Source organism: Pyxicephalus adspersus, chromosome 10 (genome assembly GCF_032062135.1).
Source record: "Pyxicephalus adspersus chromosome 10, UCB_Pads_2.0, whole genome shotgun sequence".
Classification (NCBI taxonomy): domain Eukaryota; kingdom Metazoa; phylum Chordata; class Amphibia; order Anura; family Pyxicephalidae; genus Pyxicephalus; species Pyxicephalus adspersus.
This window is the reverse complement of record NC_092867.1, coordinates 59,033,349-59,044,330: the sequence shown is the minus strand read 5'-3', so window position 1 is coordinate 59,044,330 and position 10,982 is coordinate 59,033,349. Positions and strand designations below refer to the sequence as shown.

Sequence of the window (10,982 nt, the reverse complement as noted above, 5' to 3'; positions counted from 1 at the left end):
TTCATCTTATATTTGTTTTGTTATCAACTGGCTAAAAACCATCTTAGTTATATTTATGTGTTGCAACTCCAGTAAACCTGGAATGGTGCTAGCTGCATAGTATTATTATTATTAATATTTTATATTTTTTATATAGCGCCAACATATTACGCAGCGCTGTACATTAAAAAGGGTTTGTAAATGACAGACAGATACAGATAGTGACACAGGAGGAGAGGACACTTCCCCGAAGAGCATGGAATGGTGGGGAGTAGTGAGGATTCAGGAGACAGAAGAAGACGGGTAGGTGAGGTGGAAGCGTTGAGTTTTGAAGTTCTCTTTTAAGTGACCAGAAAGTAGGAACAAGCCGAATAGGACGAGGAGACCATTCCAGAGAGTTGGAGCAGCTCTAGAGAAGTCTTGTATCCGTGCGTGTGATGTGGTTATGAGTGAGGAAGTCATTAGTAGGTCATTGGAGGAGCGGAGAGAGCTGCTGGGGGAATATTTTTTTACTGGGTCAGAAATGTAAGTAGGACAATAACTGTGGAGGGATTTGAAGGCAAAGCACAGGAGATGAATTTGATTCTAAGATGAAATGGAAGCCAATGGAGAGAACTACAAAGAGATGCAGCGGAAGAGGAGCGGAGGGAAGGATGGATGAGTCTGGCTGCAGCATTGGGCAGAGACATCATGTCTGATTTTGTCTATTTTATCTATAAAGTAGGTGGCAATGTCTTGGGCAGAGAAGGATGTTGTGGGGGCAGCAGGTGTGGGGTTTAGGAGGGAGGCAATTGTAGAGAAGGGGCTTCTCCATATCCACTGGGATTTACTCCCTGAAGAAGTTTCTTCTAAACCTATAATCTACTCTTGTTGGCAAATATAGCACATGATTCGGGGATGCCACTGTTTGAATAGCCACTGATCTTTTTTTCTGCCCGTTTGGGATAATCAGGATATACCTCATTTAACTTTTTCTCCTTTAGTACAGAAATGGCCTACATTTCATACAATGACAATCAGTTTGTTGGTAAATTTGTAGACAAAGGCTTAGTCTACACGTTTTCCCCAGCGTTTGAGCTGAGACTTTAAAAGCCCATGTTTGAAATTTCCATGCATTCCAATGGGCTAATCTACACCATTTACCTGAGGCACGTCATTGATTGCAACGTTTAAACAATTAAAACGCGGGGTTACCGCTGGAAATTGCTTCCAATGGGGCCTTTTCCCATGTGTACAATCATTTGCAACGTAAACGCATTCAAAATGCAGGAAAACATGGCATGGACATTTTTAAAGGCAAGGTTAAGGCAAGGTGGCTGTGTTTCTTCCATCTTATAACTTATGTACCGTTATACCCAGAATGGGCAATCCTAAGAACAATAAACTTACAGGGTGCACGAATCACCAGACAAAGCCGTAATTTGTTATCCATTGTCTCCCCAGGAGCTAAGAAAACTATTTTGGATAAGTGGACTCACAGCCTCCAACAATGGTGCCATATAAACACAAACTGGCCTATGTATTCCATATGGCATGGATAAAGTAACTACAGTAACTAAAGTAAGTTCCACAAATCTTTGAAATATGAGAGTCATATATAGAACTCCAATCCCCATCCATTAACCCCCCCCCCCAGCGGTATTCCTGAGTGTCACTTGAGTTGAATTTTTAAGGCAAAAACTGGCATTCCAGAGTCACACTCGGGGTCGCTTTTACCTTAAAAACCCCACTTACCTTGTTCCGTTGCTGTCCCCCGGCATTGCTGGTCCCGCAGGTCCTAGGGATACGTCATTCCTCCTCGGTCCTGGGGACACGTCCTTTGTCCTCGGTCCTGGGGACACGTCCTTTCTCCTCGGTCCTGGGGACACGTCCTTTCTCCTTGGTCCTGGGGACACGTCCTTCCTCCTCGGTCCTGGGGACACATCCCTCCTCCTCGGTCCTGGGGACACGTCCTTCCTCCTCGATCCTGGGGACACGTCCTTCCTTCTTGATCCTGGGGACACGTCCTTCCTCCTCAGTCCTGGGGACACGTCCTTTATCCTGAGTCCTGGGGACATGTCCTTTCTCCTCGGTCCTGGGGACATGTCCTTCCTCCTCCGTCCTGGTGACACGTCCTTCCTCCTCAGTCCTGGGGACACGTCCTTCATCCTCGGTCCTGGGGACACGTCCTTCCTCCTCGGTCCTGGGGACACGTCCTTCCTCCTCGGTCCTGGGGACACGTCCTCCTTCCTCGGTCCTGGGGACAAGTCCTTCCTCTTCAGTCCTGGGGACACGTCCTTCCTCCTCGATCCTGGGGACACGTCCATTATCCTGAGTCCTGGGGACATGTCCTTCCTCCTCGGTCCTGGGGACACGTCCTTTCTCCTCGGTCCTGGGAACACGTCCTTCATCCTCGGTCCTGGGGACACGTCCTTCCTCCTCAGTCCTGGGGACACGTCCTTTATGTTGAGTCCTGGGGACATGTCCTTCCTCCTCGGTCCCGGGGACACGTCCTTCTTCCTCGGTCCTGGGGACACGTCCTTTATCCTGAGTCCTGGGGACTTCCTCCTCGGTCCCGGGGACACGTCCTTCTTCCTCGGTCCTGGGGACACGTCCTTTATCCTGAGTCCTGGGGACATGTCCTTCCTCCTCGGTCCTGGGGACACGTCCTTCCTCCTCGGTCCTGGGGACACGTCCTTTCTCCTCGGTCCTGGGGACACGTGCTTTCTCCTCGGTCCTGGGGACACATCCTTCCTCCTCGGTCCCGGGGACACGTCCTTCCTCCTCCATCCCCAGCCGGCGAATGCAGAGATGATCTCGGGGGTTTGCCGGTGACGCTGGTGAGGTGCGGGAGGATCAGCAGGAAATTCAAATAATTTTGTATTGGATTGAATAGAAAATAGCTGTAAGTCCAATACATTGGAAGTCCAATACAAGGAAAGATTCATATATTATATCTATATTATATATATTATATACACTTCTGTACAGTTATATTACGTTTGAATATTTTTTTTTATTTGTATTTTTTTAACAGATTTTTTATGTTTTGTTATTTAAAGTTTAATAATAAATTTGGTAAATGTATTAAATATCGGTGAGTTATGCCTAAGAATTATAGCCTACAATGGAAAATAAATGTAGCACTTTGAATTTTGGGCGGAATCAGACCGCTAGGGGGGTAAACGAGAGATAAGACGCCTTTGAACGTAATGATCCCCGGGTAACCCTTTAATGCTTCGAGTTGGGAGGTAAAATCTTCATCTAATGTTACAAGGAATTGTAAACTCCGGTTTATACTTTGTTTCTGATGTGTCGGTCTGCATGATATATGTGGAAAATGTTGAATTATTGTAATGCTTGAAGAATGAATGCGAGCGCCGAGCCTGCTTCCCGCACTTGTTGGAGAGAGCAGATAATGGGCCCGGATGGGCCATGAGAAGGTTATATAAAATAATACCTTTATATCACATCACAATCCAGCAATGGTCACCATCTGATTGGCTGATATCAGACAATTCAGTGCTGACACTTTCTGGGGTAAACAAATCCCAGCTTCCCCCTGACCCAGTCACATGACTGCCCTCTCTGGGGTAAATGCAGGTATCTTCTGCTGGAACTGTTTGGGGTCATTGTACCCATCCAATAAAGACTAATAATTACTTTTATAGAAGCTGAGGGTATCGTGTTGTTCTGTAACATTTCCTGACACTTGTAGTACCACAAATACCTCCATCTTGTTACACTGGGAGCCGCAGAACGATCACATGACTGCAGGTCACATGTCCCCTCCACCAATCCCAGCACAGACTCTGCAGGAGACTACAACTCCCATAATGCAGTGCGAGGGAGGAGGTGACTTCCTGTGTGTAGCTGGGTGAGGATGGCGGTAAGAAGTGCTGGGACTGCTGGGGGATGGGTGAAGAGGGTTCCGGGGACAGAGGATGCCAAGTTACGATGTTATGGGGGGGTCCCTGTAGTTGAGCTGTAGGTGGGTGAGTTATCTGTAAGGTTTCTCCCTTATATGTGTGGAGGACTCATCACACATCATACATACTCCATGCAGACACAACAATTGTTTTACTTTCTTGTGTAGAGCTGAGCCAAGAGTGTCTTCCCACCAACAAACGTCTGAGCAAACATGGAGGACACCATGACCGAGAGGATACTCAACCTGACCCTGGAGATCATCTACCAGCTGAGCGGACAGGTGAGGAGGTCACATGACTCCGATTATTATTATTAAACAGGATTTATATAGCACCAACATATTACGCAGCGCTGTACAATAAATAGGGATTGCAAATGACAGACTAATACAGATAGTGATACAGGAGGAGAGGACCCTGCCCCGAAGAGCTTACAATCTAGTATATCTCTATAACAACACAGACCTTACCAGTGAGGAGGATTCTGGGGGGGTCACATGACTCTGATCTCTATAATAACACAGACCAGACCCGTGAGGAGGATTCTGGGAGGTCACATGACTCTGATCTCTATAATAGAACACAGACCTGACTGCTGAGGAGGATTCTGGGAGGTCACATGACTGATCTCTATAATAAAACACAGACCTGACTGCTGAGGAGGATTCTGGGAGAACACAGACCTGACTGCTGAGGAGGATTCTGGGAGGTCACATGACTGATCTCTATAATAAAACACAGACCTGACTGCTGAGGAGGATTCTGGGAGGTCACATGACTCTGATCTCTATAATAAAACATAGTCCTGACCAATGAGGAAGAGGATTTTGGGAAGTCACATGACTTCGCTATTCATGTCATGACATCTCCGTGACTCTTTATTCCAGAGTTGTTCTCCCGTGAAGTCAGGTGACCATCTGACCATCATGGTTCCTCCATGTCACTCCATGAAACCCGAGAGAGACAACATGAAGAAGATTCTAGAAGTTATCACCAAGATGATGGAGCTGCTGATGGGGGAGGTGAGCCGGGAATTGTGGGAGATTATTATGGGATGTGTCTGGATGGTTCCTATAAGTTGTCATTGTCTCTGTACAGGGAGGTGTAGAAGGAGATGTGATGGACAATCAGCCGTCCCTCTGGTCATGGGGTAAGATGTCTGTTAGACCCCTCTGTGCATACAATGTACATTGTCACCCTGTGTATATGTGTCTCCTATATCCACACCTCAACATGGGAAATGTTCCTCCTCATTCATCCAACTCTTTCTGTCCTGCAGATCCTCCAGATGAAGCTCCATCTGATGAAAGATCTCCATCCTGTAAGGCGGAGCCCCTGGAGGAATGGAATTCCACCCACATTGTCCATTCACCCAAAGACCTCCCCCACCTTGTATCTGTTAGTATCAAGGAGGAGCCAGACCCAGGTGAAAATGTAATAAGTCGTATTATTGAGCATCCCTCCATATCTGAGGAGGGAAATCTTCCCCACACTGACGTCTCGATGGATGGAGACCTTCCACACTCCAATGTGTCTACACACCACTCACCTACTCAGGTTAAGGAGGAACTCTTTGTTTCTGATGAACCTTTCCAAGAACCTCATGTTTCCCCTCCATGTCCGCCAAGTCTTGTTCCTCAGGAGGCCTCCTCGGAAGGAGAAGTTACAGATAGAGCCGCAGTTTGTTTCAAGTGGAATGTTGACCCTCAGGGAGTTCTCAGAAATAAAAAGCTGAGTAAGTCAGAATCCTTTGTTTTTGAAGGACGATCTTTAGAAGCCAATATGCCTCCTCATTTATCCAGCCTTCTTTTTCCTCCAGATCCTCAAGAAGAAGCCACACTAGACAATGGATCTCCATCTTGTAATGAGGAGCCCCTGGAAGAAAGGAATCCCACAGACATTGACCACCCCGAGCTTGTATCTGTTGGCATGAAGAAGGAACCAAACCCAGGTGACATTGTCATAAGTCCTATTATTGAGCGTCTCCCCATATCTGAGGAGGGAAATCTTCTCCACACTGACGTCTCGATGGATGGAGATCTTCCACAAGCCAAGGTTAAGGAGGAACTCTTTGTTTCTAATGAAGAACCTTCAGGAGAACCTGACATCTCTCCACAATGTCCACCAATTCTTGTACCTCGTAAGGACTCCTTGGAAAGAGAAGTTACAGATGGAGGAGCCGTTTGTTTCAAGTGGAATGTTGTGGACGCTCAGGAAGAGCTCAATAATAAAAAGCTGAGACAGATCCTCCCTAAACTTACCGATGATGCAGGAAGCTGTACGCCGTTTTTTTGTACTGAGTGTGGGAAGTTTTTCCAGAACAATGAAGATCTTATTCAGCACCTCAAGGTTCACTCAGAGGAGAAAAGTTTTCAGTGCTTAGATTGTGAGCAGTGTTTTAGCAAACAATCCAGTCTAGCCGTACATCGTAGCCATAGCCATGGAGGAAGGAAACCTTTGACATGTGTTGAGTGCGGTTTAAGTTTTTCCACCAAGGCTGAACTGACAAATCATGGCAAGATCCACACAAGATTTAGGCCGTATTCATGCCCTGAGTGTGGGAAACTCCTCTGCTCCCCTCGCAGCCTCTTCCAACACCAGAAGATTCACACAGATGGAAAAAAGTTTATCTGCTCCGAGTGCGGGAAGAGTTTTCGCACTCGGTCACAAATGATTGTTCATCAGAGAGTTCATACAGGAGAAAAACCATATCAGTGTTTAGAATGTTACAAATGCTGTTCCAGGAAAGCTGATCTGATCAAGCATCAGAGGATTCACACTGGACTGAAGCCATACACCTGCCTAGAATGCAACAAGAGTTATTGCAGACGCTTCGACCTCAACCAGCATCGGAAGACTCATGTGGTGGCGAAACCCTAATTCTGTGGGGATTGCGGGATAGGCTTTGTGAGGAGGGGGAAATTTTGGGTTAATATTAAACCCATTGAAACCCCGGACTTCTTTATGGACTCCTAAGTGAGTGTGCTAAGCTGGACCTTTCCTCGTAACTGGTGGACTTGTCGTTTCTTCCTGGTTTTTTCATTCAATAAACATGAGTTTTGTGTGAAGTCATTTTGGCTTCAGCTCCACTTCTCAACCCTACTGTAGTCCTGGTGATTTGGGAACTCCGGAATTTCCAGACACACCCACTACTAGTAATGCTCAGGTTATAGTCCTTACCCAACCATATGAACATACCTGAAATATGTAGGCACCCCTCCAAAATACTGTGCCTTGGGGTACAAAGCCCCCTCTATAAAAACATAGGATCACCAATTTGGTGTGGGGGAACATCCAACATCAGGTCTTAACCACACAAAGGCCGTGGTAGCTGGAGACTCCATATTATTGGCCATGGTACATGGGGACCCCATATTATTTGTCGTAGTAGCTGGGGACAACATATTACTGAGCATGGGAGGGGGGGACTCCCATGTTATTGGCCATGGTACAAGGGGACTCCATATTATTGGCCATAGTACAAGGGGACTCCATATTATTTGTCGTAGTAGCTGGGGACAACATATTACTGGGCATGGGAGGGGGGACTCCATATTATTGGCCATGGTAAATGGGGACCCCATATTATTTGTCATAGTAGCTGGGGACAACATATTACTGGGCATGGGAGGGGGGACTCCATATTATTGGCCATAGTACAAGGGGACTCCATATTATTGGCCATGGTACAAGGGGACTCCATATTATTGGCCATAGTACAAGGGGACCCCATATTATTTGTCGTAGTAGCTGGGGACAACATATTATTGGGCATTGAGGGGGAAGCTCCATATTTTTGGCCATGGTACATGCAAACTCCATATTATTGGCTATGGTGCATGGGGATTCCATATTATTGGATATGGTTCATGGGGATTCCATATTATTGGCTATGGTGCATGGGGATTCCATATTATTGGATATGGTGCATAGGGACTCTATATTATTGCCCATGATACATGAGGACTATATATTATTGGCCATAGATAGGGAGGACTCCATATTAATGGCTGTTGTAGTTAGGGACAACATATTAATGGACATGGGAGGGGGGACCCAATATTATTGGCCACGGTAGCTGAGGACTCCATATAATTGGCTATGGTAGCTGGGGACCACATAATATTGGCCATGGTCGCGGGGGACAACATGTTATTGGGCATGGTAGGGGGACTGTATAAATTTGGCTATAAAAGGGGGGAGTCCATATTATTGGCCATGGTAGCTGGAGACTCCATTTTATTGGCTATGAAAAGGGAGACTCCATATTATTGGCAATGGCATGTGGGAACTCCATATTATTGGCCATGTCACATGAGGACTCCATATTATTGGCCACGGTATATAGGAAATCTATATTTTTGACGATGGTACATGGGGACTTCATAATACTCAAAAAGAAAAAAACATAATTTTGGGACTTTTTAGGCCAATTCAATTACAGGACAAATATGTTTAAAAACCAAATATACTTTGTATGTTTTTACTTTGTTGAAATAGTGTGGATATGTACTTCATGTTGAAGTAAAGGTTTTTAAACATATTTGTTCTGTAAATGATTTGGCCTAAAAAGTCCCAATATAGATAGAGGATCTTCCATTTTTTAACTTTTTTTCACTTCAGAATATTGGCCACGGTAGCTGGGGACTTTATATTGTTGGCCATGGTACATGAGGACTCAGTTTTATTGGTCGTGGTAGCTGGGGGGCAACATATTACTGGGCATAAGAGGGGGGACTCCATATTATTATGAAAAGCATAACTCTATATCATTGGCCACGGAAGGGGGAAATCTATATTATTGATCGTGGTAGCTGGGGGACAACATATTAATGGGTATGTGGGGGGGGGGGGGGGGTATGTGATCTCCTTTCCAATCTCCTAGGACACACACTCTATATTATTGGCTATTAAAAGGATAACATCATATTATTGCCCATGGTAGCTGGGGACAACATGTTATTGGGCATGGGAAGGGAACTCTATATTAATGGCCATGGTTGCTGGAGACTCCATATTATTGGCTATAGTACACAGTGACTCCATATTTGTTGACCATGGTACATGGGGAATCCATAGTATTGGCCATGCTAGCTGGGGACTCCATATTATTGGCCATTGTACATGGGGACTCCATGTTATTAGCCATGGTAGCTGAGTACAACATCTTTTTGGCCATTGTAGCTAGGGACAACAGGTTATTGGGCATGGGTGGGGGACTCCATAAATTTGGCCATGGTAGCTGCAGCCTTTATATTATTGACCATAGTACATGAGGATTCCATTATATTGGCCATGGTAGCTGGGGCCTTTATTTTATTGGCCATGGAACGTGGGAACTCCACTTCATTGGCTATGGTACATGGGACTCCATATTATTGGCCATGGCTCATGGGGACTCAATATTATTGGTCATGGAAAGGAGGGACTCCATATTACTGGCCATGGTAGCTGGGGACAACATATTATTGGGCATGGGGGGGGGGCATAATATTGGCCATGGAAGGGGGTACTCCTTATTAATGGCCATGGTACATAGGGACTCCATATTATTGGCTGTGGTAGCTGGGGACTCCATATTATTGGCCATGGTAGCTAGTCCTCTTGTTTTTTTGGCTATGAAAGGGGAGACTCCATATTATTGGCCATAGTAACTGGGGATTCCATAATATTGACCATGGTACATGAGGACTCCATATTATTGGTCGTGGTAGGTGGTACAACATATTAATGGGCATGGGACTCCATAATATTGTCTATGAAAGGAGAAACTCCATACTATTGGCCATGGTACATGGAAATTCCTTTTTCTTGGCCATGGTACTTGGTGACTCCATAACATTGACCATGGTACATGGGGACTCCATGTTATTGGCCATGAAAAGGAGGGAAAACATATTAGTGGGCATGGGGGGGGGGGGGGACTCCATATTATTAGCCATGGGAGGGAGGACGCCATATTGGCCATGGTAGCTGGGGACTCCATATTATTGACCATAATCACGTGGCCATGGTAGCTGGAGACAACATATTATTGGCCATGGTAAAAAAGGACTATGCATTATTGGCCATGGTACATGGGAACTCCATTTTATTTGTCATCGTAGCTGGGAACACCATATTACTGGGCATGGGGTGGGGGGGGGGGGAGACTCCATACTATTGGCTATGAAAGTGGAAAGTCCATATTATTGGCCATGGTAGCTGGGGACTCTATGTTATTGTCCATGGAAGCTGGGGAGTCCATAATATTGACCATGGGAGGGGGACTCCATTGTATTGGCCATGAAAGGGGGCTCTATCTTATTGGCCATGGGAAGAGGACTCAATTTTAAATGGCTATAGTAGCTAGGGTCTCCATATTATTGATCATTGTATATTTGGGACTCCAATTTTTTGACCATGGTACATGGACTCCATGTTATTGGCCATTGATGGGGTGGGCAACATATTAACGGACATGGGAGGGGGACTCCATATTATTGGCTATGAAAGGGGGGACTCCATTGGCTATGAAAGAGGAGACTCCATAATATTGACCATGGTAGCTGGGGACTCCATATTGTTGACCATAATCACCAGGCTTGGTAGCTGGGGGCAACATGTTATTGGCCATGGTAGCTAGGGACTCCATATTATTTACTATGGTACATAGGGGATCCATGTTATTGGCCATGGAAAGGGCGGACAACAATAATGGGCATGGGGGGGGGGGTGCTCCATATTATTGGCCATGATACATGGGAACTCCATATTATTGGCCATGATACATGGGAACTCCATAATATTGGCCATGGTAGCTCAGGACTCCATATTATTGATCATGGTAGATTGTGACTCCAATTTTTTGACCATGGTACATGGGGACGCTATGATATTGGCCATGGATTAGAAGGACAACATATTAATGGCCATGGGAGGGGGATTCCATTATATTCAGGGGGGAGTATTTTCCTACCAGGTCAGAGATGTAAGTGGGACAATAACTGTGTAGAGATTAGAAGGCAAAGCACAGGAGATGAATTTGATTCTAAGGTGAAATGGAAGCCAATGGAGAGAACTACAAAGAGATGCAGCAGAAGAGGAGCGGAGGGA

At 45.7% G+C, this 10,982-nt stretch overlaps 4 protein-coding genes across 11 annotated transcripts in view; 2 read left to right on the top strand and 2 right to left on the bottom strand.

The window, feature by feature from the left end:
- Positions 1-10,982, bottom strand: part of LOC140338957 (uncharacterized) — a 275,025-nt gene that overhangs the window by 63,340 nt on the left and 200,703 nt on the right. The window lies entirely within an intron of this gene.
- LOC140338972 (uncharacterized) overlaps positions 1-10,982 on the top strand; it is a 93,671-nt gene that overhangs the window by 38,271 nt on the left and 44,418 nt on the right. The gene's annotated exons all lie outside the window — the stretch shown is intronic.
- Positions 1-10,982, bottom strand: part of LOC140338906 (uncharacterized) — a 155,616-nt gene that overhangs the window by 137,382 nt on the left and 7,252 nt on the right. The gene's annotated exons all lie outside the window — the stretch shown is intronic.
- LOC140338987 (uncharacterized) lies at positions 3,723-6,987 on the top strand. 5 transcript variants are annotated; one of them, XM_072423430.1, is made up of 6 exons: positions 3,723-3,847; positions 4,055-4,168; positions 4,775-4,909; positions 4,986-5,037; positions 5,167-5,622; positions 5,707-6,987. In XM_072423430.1, the coding sequence occupies exons 2-6, from the start codon at positions 4,100-4,102 to the stop codon at positions 6,765-6,767; spliced, it is 1,773 nt and encodes a 590-aa protein (XP_072279531.1). In that variant the 5' UTR covers positions 3,723-3,847; positions 4,055-4,099; the 3' UTR covers positions 6,768-6,987. The 5 variants fall into 5 exon arrangements, with proteins under 5 accessions (XP_072279531.1, XP_072279528.1, XP_072279529.1 ...); XM_072423427.1 differs by having other exon boundaries at positions 5,167-6,987; XM_072423428.1 differs by having other exon boundaries at positions 3,841-3,949; positions 5,167-6,987.

Coding starts and splice junctions, on each gene's coding strand:
- LOC140338987 (XM_072423427.1), top strand. CDS start 4,100: ATGGAGGACACCATGACCGAGAGGATACTCAACCTGACCCTGGAGATC. Junction 4,910..4,985: donor TGGAGCTGCTGATGGGGGAG/GTGAGCCGGGAA, acceptor GTCTCTGTACAG/GGAGGTGTAGAAGGAGATGT. Junction 5,038..5,166: donor GCCGTCCCTCTGGTCATGGG/GTAAGATGTCTG, acceptor TCTGTCCTGCAG/ATCCTCCAGATGAAGCTCCA.